Below are 20529 nucleotides of genomic sequence, written 5' to 3' on the forward strand. Positions count from 1 at the left end.
CGGCATCATTCTCTTACATGGACTTGGAGTTTGGTTCCGTAGCTTGAGGACAACATTTCGTGAATAGTCAACCACGCGAAACCAAACTATGTTTGTACTAACTATTTGTAATTCTTTTACCCCTTCACCCTTATGTGTCAGTGGACCGTTTCCCTCACTAAAAGGTGGATAACGACGGTAGCCGAGGACAGCGCGGACTCTATCCATTGGCATAGGCCCTCGTTGATTTTCCATGCCCGCACACAGGTATTTTGACCGTTTGGTGATCATTGTGACATTATTGACAAGGGAAACTTGGGGGCTTAAAATAGAACTGGGTGCCTTATAAACCATGTCGCCACTGCATTTTGTATTGTGAAAGTTAAGGCCAACTCATTTCCATATCAAGACAACAGCGTATAAATCTGAGGGGTTGATTATTCGTAGCCTTACACTAAAAAGAAGTATAATGCCTGAGCAAAAAAAAGTGCCTCTCTTGTAACCCCTAAAAAGGTGCGCAGGGTACACCCCGCTCATGATGCCAGGGACTATGGGCCACAGACCCGTTAGTCTTGGCACACTTGCGACACTAAAAGGGTGCGCGGTGTAACAGACACGTTGACAATTTTGAATATCTATGCCGTTCGATATGAGATAAACATGCTATAATAGGGGCTAAATTCAAGCGCACCGCTTTTGAAAGCCTGGACTTTAGTAATCGTGGTCCACCGGCGCTAACAGAATGTGCATTTGAACTTTTGCACAAATATAGCATTAGCTCTTTCGAATATAAATATCCCGTCCGGCAGACTTCCCAGATGAATTCCAGATCTTCACTTACAAGTGATAATGTCCTCGAGAAGGAACACGCCGAATCCAAATCCACCCCAGGGTTCAAAGACAAGGAAGTCGATTCGCCAGAAGCGAGATCGTCGCAGAATCAGCTTGATTAAGAAATCTTCTGAGTATAGTAAGATGTGCGATGCCGATGTTTGCTTAGGCATACGCATCAGGGAGACTGGTCGAGTATACATCTTTTCTGCCGATGCTTCAGGATTTTGGGCATTTATGGGGTCCCAATTAGTATAAGCCCTAGATATAACCACCCTCTTCAATAACTAACTTTATCAGACCACGTACTACCCTACTCCAGACCAGATAATTGATCAGAACACCGGTATAAGAGACCAGGATAATTTGGCAACTCAACAGAAACTGGATGCTGAAAGCCAGCACCCTATATCAGAGACTAAGCACCGTTAGGTACGGAGAAATAGGGCTCCAATACTTTGCAAGGCAATCTAATATTTTCGGTTCGAACACTCGTTATTTAAGTTTTAGTGACCGTGTTTCTGACTCCTAAATCATATACAGGATATAACCTATAGATGTGACCAGGGTTTGACGAACCACGAGTGTTTCGCAGACTGATGTCCTCAATCGCAGTCAGAATTTCCATGTATAGGGAATACTGTTGTTTTGATCTACTTAATAGCAGCGCGGGAGATGGAACTGGTCCGCTAGTACGATAAATAGCATAGCATATTATACTAGTGACGATTTCTGCTTCCTTAGATTACGTGGATTCATAACAACCAGTGACACTATTATACTAATTATGATATTAACAATGCTTTGGTGCAGAAACGTCGACATTATGGGGTTTCAACGTAGAAGTGTCAACATTGACAGGGTTCCAACGTAGAGGCGTAACGTTGATGGTTCTCAATGTAGAGATGTCAATAACGTAATCAACCACCGAGCGACGAATACCACCGAGCGACGAATTTTTACCCCATCCACTACAACCTCTTTCCAACGCGTCAATTTCCACCACTACCATTGAAAATGCCATTATCTCAAGAAAGCAGAATGCAGATGGCTATCTCGGCTTATAAAAACAAGACAATTAAATCAATATTGAAGGCTGCAGATACTTTTAACGTGTCTGAAGCAACTCTACGCGCTCGCCTCAAAGGAAGACAATCACGCGGCGAAGTACGCGCCAATGGACATAAATTGACTGAATTTGAAGAGGAATCTCTTGTGAAGCAGCTTCTTGATGCAGACAAACGAGGATTTCCAATCCGACCGGAGTTTATGCGTGCAATGGCCCAATTACTACTTTATGAGCGTCTACAGGATCCTACTATAGTTCTGGGTATCAATTGGGCCTACAAATTTACCAAACGCCATCCTCAGCTATCAACTCAATATAGCCGACGTATTACATATCAACGTGCAAAGCAAGAGGATCCACGGGTCATAATACCATGGTTTCAAACGGTCCATAAAGCTATCCAAGAACACGGCATACATGAAGATGATATCTGGAATTTTGATGAAACTGGCTTTGCAATGGGGCTCTGCTCAACTGCTAAAGTTATTACTGCGGTAGAACGCAGCGAGCGACCACGCAGAGTCATTCAGGGTAACCGTGAATGGGTCACAATCATTGAAACTGTCAGTTCAAAAGGCGTGCATATACCACCAGTTATTATACTTAAAGCGGGCAATCAACAAGCTGCCTGGTTTCAAGAACCTAAGCTTAGTAAAGACTGGTGGATTGCAACTAGTCAGAATGGCTGGACAACAGATGAGATAGGCCTTCGCTGGTTAAAGGAAGTGTTTGAACCATCCTCTAGACGCTCTATGACTGGTGCTAAGCGGTTGCTTATTCTAGATGGCCATAGTAGCCATCTGACTGCTGAATTTGATGATTTCTGCAAGCAGAATGCAATTATCTGTCTCTGCATGCCTGCGCATGCCTCTCATCTACTACAACCACTTGATGTTGGTGTTTTTGGTCCGCTCAAACGTGCATATGGAAAACTGCTTGAAAACCGTATGATTGCCGGCAACAACCATATTGATAAAGAGGACTTTCTATCTCTATATCCAGAGGCAAGAGAAAAGGTCTTTACTACGAGTAATATATGCAGTGGATTTGCAGGAGCAGGACTTAGACCACTAAGTCAAGAACGAGTTCTTACAAAAATTACTTTTCAACTTCGGACACCTACACCACCCCTACTAGCTGAAGGGTCGATTTCCTCTGCTTTTCAGACTCCACAGAATACCCGCCAGCTAGATCGAAAGATACGCAGTCTACAGAACAGTCTTAGTGCTAAGAGAAAGCTTTCTAGCAGTCCAATTGCTCATATTCAGCATCTTGAGAAAGCTGCACAGATGACAATGCATACCAACCTTCTTTTACAGCAAGAAATCAAGAATTTACGAGCCGAAAATGAGCGAAAATATAAAAAAAAGTCAAGAAGGCGTGCTCTAATAGGGAATGATGTCCTTCTATCTATTCAGGAAGGCCAAAATCGCGTTCAGCAGCTTGATACGCAGGTTAATGAGCAACCCGAGCAATCTACTCCTGTACCTCGTCGACGAGCTCCGCAACGCTGCAGTGGCTGTGGGATAATTGGACATACTATACGAAATTGCCCTAGTAAATAGCTATCATTTCATATAATTATTTAGTCGAATTCAATGGTGTTGGTGGTTAAAATACCACAAGTTGTAGTGGATGGGGTAAAAATTCGTCGCTCGGTGGTATTCGTCGCTCGGTGGTTGATTACGTTATTGACGGGATTTTATATAAGCGCCGAGCTATTTGCCTCCAACGCGCCCTGATTCTGTGTAGCATAGTGAACGATAAGATGGACTAAAAATATTATACTTATGATTAGCAGCCTTAATGAGTACAGAAAATTATCTTGTCAACTAAGGGAAAGCCTGTTGCGACAACACCCCAGCTTCTGTCCTCAACCTGCGTCCTGCGTCCGGTGTCCGAAACATGGAGTGGTGATGACTAGTAGTTAGTTATAGCCCTGTTTTGAGCGAAGCTACTAATAACAACAAGCCTCTGAACTGTCGGGACGAGGGGCAAAAAACCAATATATAGAATACTGTTACCACCATATTCGCGCACCTGAATGATTTTCTTGTCCTGGTTATAAGTTTTTGAGTGCTCTATTTGTAAGATATTAATAGGAACGGAGGATTATTATGTCCGAATGAACTGCTAGTGATTGTATGGATTGAGAGTGTTAGTAGCCATGAGGAAACCGCTGTGTTGGGAGGACTACTGCGTCCGGATGGTTATTGCGTTTGGAAAACTATTCCGTCTGGAGGACTACTGCGTTTGGAAAACTATTGCATTTGGAAGACTATTGCGTCTGGAGGACTACTGCATTTGGAGGACTATTGCATTTGGAAGACTATTGCGTGTGGAAGACTATTCCATTTGGAGGGCTATTCCGCTTGGAGGGCTACTGCGTTCGGAGGACTACTGCGTTTGGAGGGCTACTGCGTTTGGAGGGCTACTGCGTTCGGAAGGCTATTCCGTTTGGAAGACTATTCCATTTGAAGGACTATTCCATTTGGAGGACTACTGCATTTGGAGGGCTATTCCGCTTGGAGAACTGCTGCGTTTGGAGGGCTATTCCGTTTGGAAGAGCATGCTCTATACCTTCGCACGTTCATTTTCATGTCATGCAAGCTACTGCGACTATGAAAAGGTGCGCAAATCAAGGCCCACTTTTTATGCTCTGCGCACCTCTGCGACCACAAAAAGGTGCGCAGAGTGAAGGCCACGCCTTTGATATCAAATAATAATGGTATGTTGGCATCTTACTCTGGAAATTGAAAACCACATGGCAGTCTATACTTAAATTTAATTATAAGATCATCTCATACCGCGATAGCGACTCTAGCTAAATCGGCAGACCTTTCTTGGCGTGTGAAAGCACTGCCCTCGGCAATGGCCGCTGTTAGCAAAAAGTGTGCTAGACTTTACGGAAACATCTTAAGAGGTGCGCCACAAGAACCACACAATACGACCGCCGGAGACTTTATTCACCACCTCAATTCAAGACCCAAGTATAAGAGGCAGACTAGCTTTTTCCTGCAAACACAGCAGTTGCTCCAAAGGTTCATAGAGTGAAATGATATACATATATTTTGGCTCCATTGGACGTGAACGCAATATTATAACGGTGCTTTCGAGTTTTACGGGTAAGTGTGGTTTTTATGAAGAATATATTAAACAAGCTGCGAGTAGATGATCTATTGTACCCTGGACATTTATTTTAAAAGAGGTGGCTGCTCAAATAGGAAATAGATACGAAATTTGGCCCAATCGGTCTTGCTGGTCAACGGATAATTGCGGTTTACCTATTAAACAGACAGAGCTTGATGAACTGAAACCAACTCCAGCGAAACTTCAACCCAATTATAGAAACTCCAAAGAGATATTTATCTACACTTCTTAATAGTATTCTCCTCAACGCAAGTGATCAACCCATTCACAACTTCTAGTGCCATAGATTCCGGACTCAACACTGTATCCCATGATCCAATCAAAAGGTCATTAGATAATTGCCGGAAGTTCCAGACAACTCGGATGCCACAGCTCCAGTTGTCACTTTGCTGGGAAGTAGGCTGCAATCATGTTACTCAATCTGGCCATCAAGAAATTAAGGAAAAGAGTCTATAACTCACTGCCTCTAGATAGGAGAACCCTAGGCTGCCGAATTCCTCTTGGACTAGTTTTGAGAGACGGGTCTCCTTGATGCCTTTGACGGGATCTGGATTTGCCATAGAGTCGTAGTGACGTATGATCTTCTCCTTCTCATTAAGTTCGAGTAGCGTAAAATGATTGTTCCGATGATTTATTGGGCAAAAATGAACAAGAGGCGCTGAACCCAAGGTCTGTTTGTGCTTTTCGATCGTCTTTGCCCATCGTGACAATGGTTTCTCAATCTGCTGAATCTGGTTGTTCTTATTCGCATCCAAAGGAATGCTCATATTGTATGTGACATTTGCTGGCTTATCCGATATGTGCATAGCTGCCAAGATAGCCCAGGCATCTAGCCACTTACCTGGATGAAACCGCTGGAACACATCGCATGACAACTCCACACTTCCACTCACAGTAAAACCTTCGTAGCCAGGCTTGGACCCGGCCAGAATGTTGCTTCGAACCCTCTGAATCAAGTCATCAATTTCCATGGTTATTTTGCCATGCAGTAAGTTTCCCTAGATGAAGTAGGTTAGTGCAAGCTCACGAACTGATAAGCCGCACTTACATGCTGCATAGAAAAGGTGCCTTGCAGCTCTTCGAGCTCGTTTTCTGCAAGTAGTTCCTCTTCCTGTAGCTCGGTGTAAAATTTGTCAAGATCTGGGGAACCATTCCAGAGTAGGCATTCTAATTGCGAGCTTAGAATATAAAGTAATTTCATATAACACGAGTTGCTTTTGGCGTCTCGAATCAGGTGGTCCAACTTTTTCGTATCCATCTTGGTGAACTCCCTATCCCATGTTAACAGATTAGAAAAGTTCAGTTGAGATGAGACTATACCAGATCTTCCGATGGAATAGTATTCCGATCCCTAGTTCCCTGACAAGCTGGGTGGTTAACTTTTGGCACCTGCTGAGTTGCATGATAATTTGTTTTCGTCGCAAGTCTTGCATCCTACTGATACTAGATGAGTTATTTTTCGGCGTTTGAACCGCCTCATCATGCACAGTAACTTGTCCAACTCCGCTGATCCATCTCGGCCGCTCTTCGTTCCTTATTTCAAGCTTTTCTATGCCGTCCAGCACATGTGTAGCCGCCCCTCGACGATCTACCCGCTTACCCTTTTTGGTAAAAACTGTGTTTTGTGCAATTCTGATCTGGCCATCATACCATTCCCACGCCCCCATATACTCCAGCATATTGAGAATGGTTACCTTTCTTTGCTTGGCCGACCCCATATCAAGCACTTTCACCCATATAGAGCCATCTGACCATCCATTCCCTGTAGAGACCGATAGTCTTTCTACATGGTTACCATGAAATAGTTTGAAAATTCTCCTATTGATTTCGCTCGAGGCATCATCACGGTGCTCGCTCAGCTGATGAAGAGTTTGGGCCACCTCCAAGACATCTTCCATAATGGAGTCACCTCTTGCAATGGAGTGATCGAGTGTGGGTGAAAGTAGTGGTGTTGGGTCTTTTGTCCCTGAAGCCTGTGGGCTCTGATGGCTGCTCTTTGTCCGTTGTCCCAGTAGTAGCACTCGTCACTTCCGCTGACAGACCAGTATTGGGGATCACCGTGGCTTTTGCCTCATCATCGATATAGCCCTGATTTTCAGTTTCTTTATCGGATCTAGCAGCTTTCATTAATTCTCTTTACTCGAATTTAAAACTAATAAAATAATTCATACCTCAACAAGCGGTTGGTTCTTGTCTTGTAAGACTTGGATGGATGGTAGGGGGCATCCTGGTTTCGCCTCCGTTTCCATGTAGGTGGACGGGTATTCATCCCGGTGATCTGCCTTTGAGAATCGAGCCTCTTTTGAATCGCATCCGCGATTCCTTGCGCCGTCTCAGGGGCTTTGTCACAAAGCCGAGATATCATATCATGGAACTAATAAAATTAACACATGACAACTTAGGCGAGTTGGGTTTGATTTTATACCTGCTGTATATTTAAAAATCCTTTTAAATCGTCAGGGCCGACCATACGAACGATTCTCATAAGCAGTGTATCAACTTCAACAAGTATTTCTGATAGATGGGGCTGATCTGTGGCATGAGGACTAATTTTCTCCTGCGACATGTTTTTAGATTAAGATATGTGCGGGCAGTCTGGGACCAGTCTGTGCTAAATTAAATTCATAATATCGATAAAGATACATGGTGAGGAAACGGGCGTTTTATAGCCAAGATTGCCCTTTGCTTTCCGGCATCCTGGACTTATCGTAGGGTGGCGCAGGCCCAGTAATTTCCCGGGTTACTATGCAGAAATCGCCAAGCTATTCAATAAGTGGCTAGCGCGTGGCGCTCGCGCGCTATGGGGTTCTGTAACTCCTTCGCCGTCAGATCAATCCCTCGCTCACGCGAGGGACCAAAATAATTTTCTTGCAGGCAAATTCCACTGTGGATGTGTTATATATAGCATAATAGCCTTAGTTCCTGTTGTTTATCCGATGGATCGTGTCTAGCATGAACGGTTTGCCAACCACGCCGCGCAGTATGCTGCTGTAAGCGAGAAGGTGCTTCGAAAAGGATATGCCATTCGGCCTGATAACACCACCAGAATATATGTTCGTGGGCAGAAGCGATGGAAGGTTCTTCCTGTCCATTCTCTCTTTCTCTACTACGGAGACGCTAATTCTCTGAGGCCAAGTAAGAATGGTGTTCCGAGATGCAATTTGTGGATGAGAAGCTTGTCAACAACGACAAGCTCCTGTTGTACATTGACACGAAAATCATCGGCCGGCCAGCCGAAGGAACGAAAAAAAAAAGCGAGCTCGTACCGACGATAGTGAAGATTCTGTTATTTCCACCATTTCGGAAAGGACGGTGGAGGGAGAGGTATCCGCTATCATGAGTCTCTGAAACTTTCAGTACAACAGTCCGTCATGCCCGGTTAAGGAGCCCCCTATGCGAAGTGAGGCTCTAAAGGTATTGCTCAAGTCTAACCTAGCTAAAAAGGCCTCTAGGAAGAAAGAAGAATTCGAGAACCGCGCGCTTGGAACGCTCCAGGATGGCTATAACACAGATCAGATGGCCAATATCGTACGCTTCTGCTGGAAGGAATGGGAGACTGACAATCCTAAGCGATTGTTGCCGATAACCATAAAGTCGCATCTCCGTACGGCGGTGGATTTCTTGTTCTGCCATACCATACTGCTCAGAGAAGAGAACATTCGCGCAGCTCAATTACCCGATCTATTCGGCATGGAGCTGGAGAATGAAGGGCCCATGCTCTGCCCCATGGTGTTCATGATAATGAATAATGGAAAGACAAATCAACTGAACCGACTGAAGTACGGCATCGCGGCTCGCCATCGCCATGTGCAACGCTGCCCGATGGGACACTTGACTTTCTATCTCTTCTTCCGATGGAACATCCTTCGAGAGAAGACTCCAATATTCAGCAGACGCGAGCAATGGTATGGAATCCACATGCTAAGAGGCGTTGATCGTCTGAAGCCGTTAGCGTACCACACACAGAAAGAGTGGATCAAGAGGTCCTTTCGTGCCGCAGGCTTGACGTCAACGTCCAAGTGCACGCATATGAAAAGGAGTCAGAGAGCTCGTGAGACGGAACGCGCGGGCGTGAACGAGGCTCAGATACGCAAGACAGGCCACTGGAATAACGATGTCCTAAGCCAATGCTACCTGTCTAACCTCCCGCGCAAATTTGTTCGTGCCACGGCTGGCTTTGATCCAAGCCTCCAGGATTGCTACTACCTATCAAGGACGACAATCCAACCCCCTGAGACACTCGTACACGAGCTCTGGCCATGGGTTGATGAATGGGCGGAGTGGTATGAACGAGGGCTGGGTGATCAAGCAGATGATCGCTGTGATATCGCTGGTCAGGGCTTTCTCAGACTGCTAAAGCTACTTCGCCCGATCTTACTACAGGACTCCATCCTTCAAATGGCTAAGTTTCTATCGCATCCGATCTGGAATGACCCTATTTTCTATCGCGACGACTTTAAGGCCTTTCGCCGGCAGCTGGAGCAGTCTCTTAACCAGGATAAAGGGGAGCTTGAGGAGGTTCAAATCTGCCGTGCAATGCCGGCTATCGCCGACCAGCTGAACCAGTTACGGGAAACAGTCTTGTCGCAAATCGAACAAAACAAGCAGGAAATCTTGAAGAAACTGGCGGGCTTTGATGACTTCATACAAGGCCGCGTCCCCTTTGTTCTCAGTCCCGTACATGATGGACCCCTTGCCGCCACTACTCGAACGGCCTTGACCGTGGGGGTACTTGCGATAATTGCTTATTAAAAGGCAGAGTTTTAGTTATTGATCCGAAAACCAGTCACTATGCCCTGAGTCAAGTAACTTCGCGGGCTGGCTAGTCATATGCCGCAGAGCCAGCCACAGTACGGCCAAGGGCTCATCCTAATCAAACTAGATGCTTGCGGAGTGTTCTAGGCCAGCAATAGTCCAATGCTGCAAGAGGGAACCTTCGATAAACTACTAGCATAGGGTAGCATTGTGTCTCGTCATGTACGTTTCCCACCGCAGTATGCACTATCACAATTATCAATACACAGGTGTAGGAAACTGACCCACGCAACCGGCTTGACGTTTTAAACGCATGAACTGCGCTCTCAGTTTATCCAAATAGGGACCAAAAACCGTACAAGCATTGATTGGCCCTTCCCACTGAAGCTTTCCATTGGGTACAGCTATGCCTAGCTCCGTTGTGATTTTGTACAACACACTGTTCGGATTATTCATGACGCGACAAATTGTAGAGTCAAATGAATCTGAATTTCCTTTCTGGAAGTGACCCAATAGCATATGAAGTACCCCCAAAAGTGAATGGAGTTGCCATGACTGTTCAAACTGTATAGGATCCGGCTCGTTGCTTAACCATTCTTCTGTTAGAGTTGGAAAAGCTTGCATGAGGATAAGCAGTATATTGCACAGACTTGATTGATCATTCTGAAAGCCTACCAAAAAGACCGTGCGCAACTCATCAAGGAAAAGATGTAGGTCCTGCAGAAAGAATGCTGCCTGGACTTGCCGCGGGAGTACTAAGCCACAGGCCACCTCGTGGCTTGCACCAGACAGTCGTCTATTTCCATAGTTCCAGATGTGCTCAGTCGCCGTACAGACCTGTGCGAATTTGTTCGGTATGACTAGCCGTGCTAAACATACTTTAATGAATTCTTGAGACTCTTTTGATGCGCAATTTGGTTCTTTCACAGCATAGGCGGCCAGCTTTACCAAAACACCCATAACAGAAAGCTCGGGAATATTTGTACCCCTAATAGTGTGATGCAAATCCTGCATTACACAATAGGTATTTTGGAAATCCATCGTAGGAACGATAGTCAACGTCGACATTGTAAGTTGTATTCCGATGCCGGCGAGAAACTTGGATGGATCGATATTTTCAAGAAAGGCCGCGGATAGTTGACGACGAAGTAATTGAAAGATATTTTCGTTTATGTGATAGCTTGCCGGCCCAGATAATCGACAAGACAAAAGATCGGAAATTTCAAGCCCTAGGCCTGGGATGGCTTTGATAAGGTCCCTAGGAGTCTGTCAGTAAAGTGCTATTATGCAGCTGCCTGCGGTGAACCTACTGTATTTTATCAGACATCTTATTCCTGAGTCAGAAGAAAGGAAGTTTGATTTTGAGCCTAGTATTGTGAGATCTAGCGGTTCTTGTATCCTTTATGCCACTTTGCTTCCTTGTGAGACTTTTCAGTCGAATTTAAATCACGCAAGGCTGGCGAAGACTAGATCCAAATGAGCCAGCCTCCTTTTCTCTGAATACCGAGTCATTTCTGATGCAAGCACTAGACCAGGGCTGGCATATATTTAATTTCAGGTAATAAAAAAAGTTTTTCCTGTTATTTTTAGTCCACCTATGAGTAATGGATTCTGACCAGAAGGTCACACCGATAACTAGGTAACATACCCAAATCCCTATCTACAAATCGCTTGCTTGTGTCGAGTAGAATGAACTATGAAGTTCTGCCCCAAATATTGGAACATTCAATTTGCGGTTACTGTTTTCTTGACAGAGCGCTTCTTTTAAGGTCGATAAGATAAACGAAGAAATGCGCGTCTTAATCTGGCAGAACATATCAAAATAGAATTGTTTTTTTACCCATATTATGAAAGCTAAAGCACCCCAGACCTCTCCTTAAGAAGTAAGCTCAAATTGAACTCCAATCGAAAGACATTACTCGGCCCTCTCAAATTTCCATTAGGTGCAGTTGGGCATACTATCACCTTTTGTAGCCCTTGAGTGTAGATAGCTATCTCAGTCTCGATTTCAAGCATTCTACCGTCACAAAGGTATATCATGATATCGGATCCAGCATAGGAGCTCCAGGACTCTTTGAATTGGGATGGAGTGTCTTGTTGACATCCCAGCTGCCCTTGAGATGAATCGTTGGCGGAAATCTGGTATTGGCAGACCATGGCCACAGGTACAACGTAGAATGGATACGGGAGGCCACGTGCAGTCCCGGAGCTCTCGGTTCCAAGGAAACGGACTAAATCATTGGAGAATTCTCTGACGGCATCACAGTATGATTTGAGAGAGTCATTCCCATCGGAAAATGCTGGTTGTTCAAATATTTTGACTTGATAACGCCTGCCTAGCATACTGGAAAGCTTGTTTGTTGTGCGTTGTACTACTTGTCGCTCACCATGTATCGTAATGGTGGTACCACGTGAGCCGAATTGAAGGTCGGGGAGCACAAAAGGTGGCCTGTCCGCGAGCGCTTGAACTCGATGAACATCTGATCCAGGAACACTGCATTCTGGCTGAGAATAGAGGATCGTCTTCAGTGAGGGTAGTCGGTTGCCTCGTTTCGTTCGGCTGGTATTATTAACCATCCAGTGTCTCGGTCTTGCTTCCCCCTTCTGAATAGTCAGCAAATTATTTTAGTTAACTAACGGAGGGGGATTGATGATTATCCCACCTCTGTCCAGTGATTCCATTGTTCATCTTTTGTACAGCGTTTTTCTTGTACGTTCGATACTTCTTCGAGCATAATATCTGGGTTTCCCTTTGTCAGACCCGACATAGCGAAATGAATTAGGGGCTAGATAGGCATACCATCTGCATGCTTTTGAGAATGGCTGTAGGTATGGGAATTCTGATTAGACTTGTCCATTCTGATTAGGATGCGAACAAGAGGCAGCGAATTGAACTTGAACAGAGCGATCAGATATGCATCAGGGGAAATGTTTTCAATGCTTCCTAGAGAACTTGTCAATTTTATTTAGCGGGCTTAGATTGGGCTCGTATTTCTACTACAAGAAAAGGAAGATTTTGGGGGATTTGCAGTGACTCAGTATCAGTTTAACCCTGTAGAAGTCCAGGCCCACCACGTAATAGCCCCCTTTGTAAACCACTAGTAACCTGACCGATCAAAGGCCTTGCTATTTCCACTTCCACCCATGTTGCGTATGATTGGTAGCTTTCGCGCGCCATGGCTAAGGTCTTTTGCCTCTTTGACCAAATCAGACTGACTCGACGACAACTTAGCCGTAAGTTCTCTATTCCGCCGGTAGCAAAGTGGTCTTGGATAGATTTGTACAGGAATCCTTCTGCCATTGTCCATTCTGTAGGCTTGCAGAGCAGTATCCTTTCCCGCAAGTAATGCTAAAACGTATTATATCCTGTCGAGTTGTTTCCAAGCATCTTTTTTCACTGAGAGCCAGGACACATCGAACCACACGAGGCTCTGGTTCCTTATAACCGCAGCTGTATTTAACACAACCGTAGGAACACATCCTGAAAAGAGAGCATGTCAGTCAAAGTAGCGAGTATTATTCAAGCTTTTTACGTTATCCGGTGATTTGAAACAAAAAATAAAATATTTACTTCGAAGTTTGAAAGAGGAGGCCGTAAAGCAAAAAGATCCAAAGTAAATAGGACGAAGTAATCCAAAGTTGAAACAGAGATGTACCGTGAAAACAAAATAATAGAACAAAGTCGTTGATGAGCGCGGGAATACACATTGGCTGATCGGGCCACATACTGGATTTATAGCTTCCTAGATCTCGGGAGCTCAATCAAACCGAATCTCTTTGGTCTTAGTATAATTCAATTTGATACTTATAATTACAGGTATAATCAAAAGAATTTCCCTTCTTTATCTTTATCCGGTCACCTCACATCACAGTCATCCGGTTTTATTTGGGCGGCGGAGGTGGTGCACCTGGCTTTTTCACCCCTGTGGTATCGTATGCACCTCGACCCATATTGGTTTGAATGCCCTGAGTGGAAATTGTTGATAGAAATTGCATTTTATGAGCTATATTGCCATTGTTAGAAAAAGAAAAGAAAGAAAGAAAAATAGAGGAACCGAATACTTACTGTACAGCGTGGTTGCATGCATGCATCAAGCAGCAATGCAGACGTATGATAACACACTTTATATAGATACTGTGAAGTTGTTTGAAATAATTTTCCATTAGCTGAGTGTAGGATCTAGATCTCGCTCCTATCCCTGATTCAATTAACTCCGCAGGCTGATTAATTTCACGCAGTGGAATCAGCCATGATACAACTAAGGGCTCATCCCAATTAAATTAGAGAGATACAGAGCGTTCTAGACCAGCAACAAACTAGTGCTACAACCGAGAACTTTTACTAAACCACTAGTGTAGCGTAGCATTGCGTCTCATTGAGGACGTTTCCCACCGCAGTAAGCTCCGGCAATCCCCATCTCTTTTCGAAATCTCCTCTTCTGCATCATTTCCAAGCACTCTGGACATCTTTCATGACCACATTCACTACAACAGACGCTCCCATGGATCACTCCAGTCCCTCTTTTGCATGCACAGCAAAATCCTCTCAGATACATACGAGCACTTCGTTCTACCCAAGTATTTTTCGAGTCATCTCGACCCCTCTGATCCGTTGTAGACAGTAACATCTTGCCTATAATGCCTGTAGTCTCCATGCCATAAGCTTTTAGATTATATCTTATAGGTAAAGGGGGTTTCCTTACCACTGGTTGACGAATGACACGCTCTTCCGACGATAGTGCTCTAAGACGTTTGGAGCAAACTTTAATCGGTATGCAAATGGGAAGAAAAAGTGGCTGATTCGAGATCTGGGAAGTATCTTTCCTTGAAAAACGGGCGTAGGAGAGATAAAATGAGGAAGAGTCCTAATAACACCAGCACAAGTAATATGCTTGCAAAAACAAGAATGTTCATGATCATTGTGATGTGCGTACTTGTAGACAGAATACTTGGGGCTATTTATGTCGTTTATTGCTTACGACTATTCTCACGTACTAGATACATAGACAGCACCAGGTATAAGAATGAAACTATAATTTCAGCTCGTGGCTTCCACATTATTTACATCGCCGTTCAAGACAGATCAAAATCTTCCAGTCCCCGCCACACGCCAATAACTAAAACTCAAGTGTCTTATTCTTTTTAGTCCTTCACAAGCCAGTCTTTTTTGACAATACCGTACAGTTGCTTGAGTTCGTCCCAGACTGGTTTTGGTATACGTCCTTTAACACCATGGAGTTTGTCTTCAAGAAGTTTTTGATCTTCCCCGGAAAGATCCGAGTTGCGAACGCTTTTCGGGCATGCCACGTAATGGGTCTCGTGGGGATAACCCTGGAAACGAGCTTCGAGCACCATATGGTATTGTTCATGCCGAGTAATGATACGAGAAAATCCTGTGAAAAAGGATATTCCAAATCTTTTCTCGGCTTCGATGACATCAATTGGCCGTTCTATTGGCTGGCCTGTTTTGGACATCGGTGGAACACTTTCGTATTTCGTAATAATCTCTTTGGTTGCCTCGAGAGCTGTTGGTCTTGCGTTGTCTGAGGTGGAAATGAAGGCTTTCAAGGATCTGACAAGGCTCGTCATGCAGGACATGTTGGATCGAGGAGAATTGCTATGGATGGAAACAGCAGAGATGATGGATTGGTTTTTTCTCAAATTGCGGTGAGAACAGAAGACGAGGCTGAACTGACATTCTTGCTTTCTTATTAAATAAAATGCGCTTGGGTATTCCTGATCTTGCAATTCGAGCGGTAATTGACGGTGGTTGGTGATAGTTGGCACTAGTTGGCAGTAGTTGGTGAGAGTTGATGCATTAGTAGTTTGGTGAGAGTTGATGCATTAGTAGTTTGGTGATAGTCGCTGGACACTGAAGTTGGTGGTAGTTGGTGGTAGTTGGTGGTAGTTGGTGGTAGTTGGTGGTAGTTGGCGGTAGTTGGCAGTAGTTGGTGAGAGTTGATGCATTAGTAGTTTGGTGATAGTCGCTGGACACTGAAGTTGGTGGTAGTTGGTGGTAGTTGGTGGTAGTTGGTGGTAGTTGGTGGTAGTTGGTGGTAGTTGGTGGTAGTTGGTGGTAGTTGGTGGTAGTTGGCGGTAGTTGGCGGTAGTTGATGAGAGTTGATGCATTAGTAGTTTGGTGATAGTCGCTGGGCACTGAAGTTAGTGGGAGTTGGTAGCTGGCTGCAGTCGCTGTTTCACTGGGTAAAGGTCTCCTGGTTTATTCTTAGGGTCACCCCTCGGCGCCTGAATTGTCACAGGGTAGGCATCACTTCTTTATGACTCATGTCTCAGCTCTTCCCCTTCATGCCCTAATGCAAAGACACGAATGCAACACAGTGAATTTGTTTAGTGCTGAATATCCTTATTTGCATAAGCGTGACTTTAGGTCAGCATCTGGAAACGGATAGTCACCGTGGCATTGTCAGGCTATAAAGCAGGCGCTTCCATTTTCGAAACATCAAAATTGTCACTTACTCTCAGTTATATTCTGAATTCATATCACATTCACAGTTTTCCCTTCGGTTTTTCATTTTTCTTCTCTATTTCTTTGTGCCCTGTTCTGCTAGTTATAACATTGGGGTTAAGCTGGACTTATTGGCACAAGCATTATCTTCATACCCATACAGGATGACGCGCAACGACCCTCCGCCCCCTCCACCGCCCCCCCAACCAACCACAGGTGTGTCGACCGTTTAACTAAAAACAAATAACCAGCCATTGCTAACGTATTTAGTCCGGAGGGCGGCACTCCCGACTGATTTTTCTAAATACCCTGCTGGAAGCTTTGGGATTGGCGTAGAAGTTGAATTCCTGTTGGATCCTCGTGACAAGTCAGAAACCAGTGACAATATTCGCAATTTTTCCAGATCGGTTGCATCTTCTTACAACAGATTTCTGGCTCAATTTGAACCAGAGAAACACCCGCGCATGCATAATGCAATTGACGAATCATATCTCGGTCCACGATTTGCAGAATGGTCTCTTGATTCGGATTCAACAATTGATATGCCAAACAAAGGCGATGTGCCATGTATGCTACTCACACGAATATCTCTATTCTATTGTTTGCGTCACTAACTGTTCACTACAAAGGGGGTCTAGAATGCATTTCGCCGATTTTCCGTGCTCACAAAAACTCAATATGGCGCCAGCACATTGACTTTATGTGGAGATTTATGACGGCAAACTACTATATTAGCGCAAATAGTAGCTGTGGCACACACGTTCATCTCTCGAGGATTGGAGGTTATGAGCTCACCGACCTGAAGAAAATTTGCCAGAGCATTATACATTTTGAGCCCGCGTTCGAGGCACTTCTACCGGAGTCAAGACTGTCCAACGAGTATGCGCGAAGCAATTGGTTGGATAATGAAAATTTTGGACATCGCGGTCTATCACGAAAGCAGAGTATTGCAGCCATAGAACAAGCTCCCAACATGAGGGCGCTGGTCCTTCTCATGAATCCAAACCACGACAAAATGTTTGGCTGGAATTTCCTCTATCTCTTGGAGAGCCCTAACGGGACTATAGAGTTTCGGAGGGGTGCTGCAAGTACGTCTGCGCAAAGCGTTTTTGTCTGCATAGAAGTGGCAATGTCGTTTATAGAAGCCGCGATTCGTCTAGGCGACCCTCAGAAACTTGAGAAGACCCCCGCGACAGTTGGTGGCCTCAAGTGGTTTATTAGGGCTGCCAAACTTCCAGAAAACATCCCGGGATTATATGACTCTAGGTATCTCAACCACTTCTTTTCTGGCAAGAGCGACGGTGCCCTTCGTGAGCCAAAGCCTCTCGGGAATCTGTCAGACGATCGTCTCAACAAGCTCAAGAAAAAGAAAGACGAAGATAAGAAGAAGAACGTTGCTAGAGCAAAGATGCTCCAAGAACCATACTGGAGCTAGCTTTTGTCACCAAGTTTTTGGGGGGTTGTTTATCTGTATATCTCATTTTGCTCCTATCGATATTTTTGCTGTCTATGTCTACTCGTATAACGTGACTTGGTCTACCAACAACATGGATACTCCACTGTTTGATAAGAAAAGCAAGAGCAGATAAATTATGCCAAAATCTTTGCGGGTATGTAAGAATAGCTTCTTATTTAGGAGAAACACGAAGAAAACGTCATCCGAACCGCCCGTATTATCTATCGGAAGACTAGTATCTAGTAGGCTAGTCAAAACACTTCAGTTCAGAGTTTCCGTTATATCACTCGTAGACGGCGGACTTGTGAATTGCCGCTTGCGGTTAGTTTTTGCCTTGTTCGGGATGGCCGCCCGATACGCTGTATTGTCATCATCGCCCGCGCGCCCCTCCCAGTACAAAAGAGCCGTCCTCGCTGTTCCGGCTTTCTCTCTCCCCAATTCCTTCTTCCTTCTTTTCCCCCTCCCATATTCTACACCCACGCGATTGCGACCCCTGGTCCCGTTTACGCCAAAGATGTTTGCGTCCTTCGCTCCCTTTGTTTTTTGCATCGGAAATCGCGGCAGCGCCCGTTTCTCGTCGCCTCCACTTCCAGATTCCCGTTATTTTTGACCGGCTCTTCAGCTGAACTTTCTGCTCTTTTTTCCCTCCGTCTTTTCTAGTGGAATTGTTCATATTTTATTTGTTTTGTTCCACCGGCCGCTACCGCTAGGATATTCGTTTCTCTGAGGCATCGCGTTGCCGTCTGGTCTTTACAGTATCTACACTTTCGACTGTCTTCATTCAAGAGGCTGACCGTCTAAACCCCCAGCAGGCTCCAACCAGGTCTGATTACGCGTCCCGTATGATGCCTACCTCTCCTCTCCCCCTCTTTCCGTCGGTCGCCGGTCCTGCACCTCCGTTTTAGCCCCCATTTTAGTCCCGACCACGCTGATCTCGCAGGTTGTGGGCTACAATTGGACTGCCTGGATCTTGAAGTGCTGCACCGCCATCATGTCAATGTGCTTAGAATCTGCGTCGATTATCCACTGGCCCTGGGCTCGACCGCCCTTCGCCGATGTGGTGGCACTACGACACTAAGACACTACCTACCTCAACTGGCATGGGCGACCAATGGCGAAAATCACCCATCACTTTGCCCTGCCTCATCTTGGGATATGAGGCATAGCCCGGCCAGATAGCGTGCTCGAAAGATGCATGGATCGACATAGGCTGAGAACGAACAACCGCAATGTCGGGGCGGCTGGAAGTAAATGGACTACCATTGGCCTTCGTGCTCTAAATGAGACCGCCGAACTTGGTAGAGACAGTGGAGGTAGTCACCCGGGTCGGGTGGGAGGTGCTGTCTTTGGACGAAAGCCGACACGTCATCGCGCAACGGGGGCGGAATGAAATCAAACGAACGTAGTAGAGCCTTCATCGAATATAGCTGTCCTTGCGTGACCTAGACACGGCCCTGAACTGGGGAGTGGGAAACTTCAGAGTGGCAGATTTGGTTTCCTACCAGACTTAAGGACTAGACCAGAAACCGGCCCAGTTGATTAAATCAAGAAAACCAAGAGGGCGCCATGCCAAGAAGACGTCAACTGCGAATGCTACACGCGAGAAGACGTACAAATATACGTCCCTCTGCACTTCCTGTCGACGTCGTTCGACATGCGTTTGCAATTTGTCTCATGGTTATTCGAGGCTGTGCTACCTCGCTGCATGCACGACTCCAAGGCTGTCATCAGTAGTCCACGCCAGGTGTGCGACGCATCTGACAAAGAATGGGAGGTAGAGGATGTAGTAGCCTCACGAATCTTCCGCGGAAAGCTTCAATATTAAATACGTCGGAAAGGATGCGACCCTGACAAGACGTGGTATCCAGCGAGTGGCCTCAAAGATGCTCCATACCAGGTCCGAGGCTTTCACGCCGCATTTCAGGATCAATCTGGACCCCAAAGAGGTTGGAGGAGTGGGTTAGAAAATTGGCATTGGGAACAGGGCCTGGAAGATACCGCAGATAATGATCTGGCCCAGTGATATAACTAATATGCTCTCATTCTACTAAAACACGATTGATCACATAATGATTACAGGCAAGAAAGCGAAAAAGAATCGTAATTAACAATTTACAAAATACGCTTCTTAGCGTCCAACTTATCCACGGCTGTCTATCTCCCCATCATTTTCAGCCAGGACCTCAAGTCGAAAGTGCCTTCGCTTAAATCGCGTGGATTCCCGATAAACTTGAACGTGTGCCCAAGATCTTGAGAGGGCTCTTGTTTGTCCGTGTATCTGATAAGACAAGACTCGGTGCTGTAGCTACTTGTTTCGTAGGCGGCGAGTTTCTTGCCGTCCTCGGCTGTTTCGACAATGTACACATAGCCCTCAACTATCGAGCCTGGGGCGTCAACTAAGGCGGGGTACTGGCCCCACATTTTGCACTCGTAACCTAGAATAAACGCTGGACGAAGTTCAGGCTCCCTGGCTAGATTGAGAATTTCCGCAATCATGGATGGATCGGTCAAAGTCCCATAAAAGAAGTATGGCCCAGTAGGTGCAGTGAGCAAATCAACTGTCGGTGACGGTTTCGGTGGCTGGTAAAAATAGTTCGGAGGAGCGCTTCTTAGCTTCAAAACGAAGGGAGAGATTTTAGAGCAGGGATCCTCAGCTGGAGGTGGTGGAGGGGGGACATTGTGCTCTGTATCTCTTTCCGTAGCGGCAGGCATGCTGGCAAAATGATTGATGAGTGAAACCCGAGTGAGGAGGACAATGTGTGTAGGATTTAAATAGTAGAGAGTCAAAGGTAGGTAGTATCGCGTGAGCGGATGTTCTAAGTG

At 45.4% G+C, this 20529-nt stretch overlaps 4 protein-coding genes across 4 annotated transcripts; 1 reads left to right on the forward strand and 3 right to left on the reverse strand.

The window, feature by feature from the left end:
- Positions 1-5801: 5801 nt before the first annotated feature.
- Positions 5802-6708, reverse strand: LDX57_009347 (uncharacterized protein; the record flags this gene model as incomplete). Its single annotated transcript, XM_046091074.1, has 2 exons — positions 5802-6300; positions 6680-6708. 2 exons carry the CDS (start codon positions 6706-6708, stop codon positions 6042-6044), a joined length of 288 nt encoding a protein of 95 aa, XP_045947051.1. The 3' UTR covers positions 5802-6041.
- Positions 6709-15628: 8920 nt separating this feature from the next.
- LDX57_009348 (uncharacterized protein) lies at positions 15629-15913 on the reverse strand (the record flags this gene model as incomplete). The annotated part of the gene is made up of 1 exon (XM_046091075.1): positions 15629-15913. One exon carries the CDS (start codon positions 15911-15913, stop codon positions 15629-15631), a length of 285 nt encoding a protein of 94 aa, XP_045947052.1.
- Positions 15914-17223: 1310 nt separating this feature from the next.
- LDX57_009349 (uncharacterized protein) lies at positions 17224-17685 on the forward strand (the record flags this gene model as incomplete). The annotated part of the gene is made up of 1 exon (XM_046091076.1): positions 17224-17685. The coding sequence occupies one exon, from the start codon at positions 17224-17226 to the stop codon at positions 17683-17685; it is 462 nt and encodes a 153-aa protein (XP_045947053.1).
- A 2175-nt stretch (positions 17686-19860) lies between these two features.
- Positions 19861-20127, reverse strand: LDX57_009350 (uncharacterized protein; the record flags this gene model as incomplete). The annotated part of the gene is made up of 1 exon (XM_046091077.1): positions 19861-20127. One exon carries the CDS (start codon positions 20125-20127, stop codon positions 19861-19863), a length of 267 nt encoding a protein of 88 aa, XP_045947054.1.
- Between the last annotated feature and the right edge of the window lie 402 nt (positions 20128-20529).

The sequence above is a fragment of the Aspergillus melleus genome (assembly GCF_016097325.1).
Source record: "Aspergillus melleus strain CBS 546.65 chromosome Unknown contig5, whole genome shotgun sequence".
NCBI lineage: Eukaryota > Fungi > Ascomycota > Eurotiomycetes > Eurotiales > Aspergillaceae > Aspergillus > Aspergillus melleus.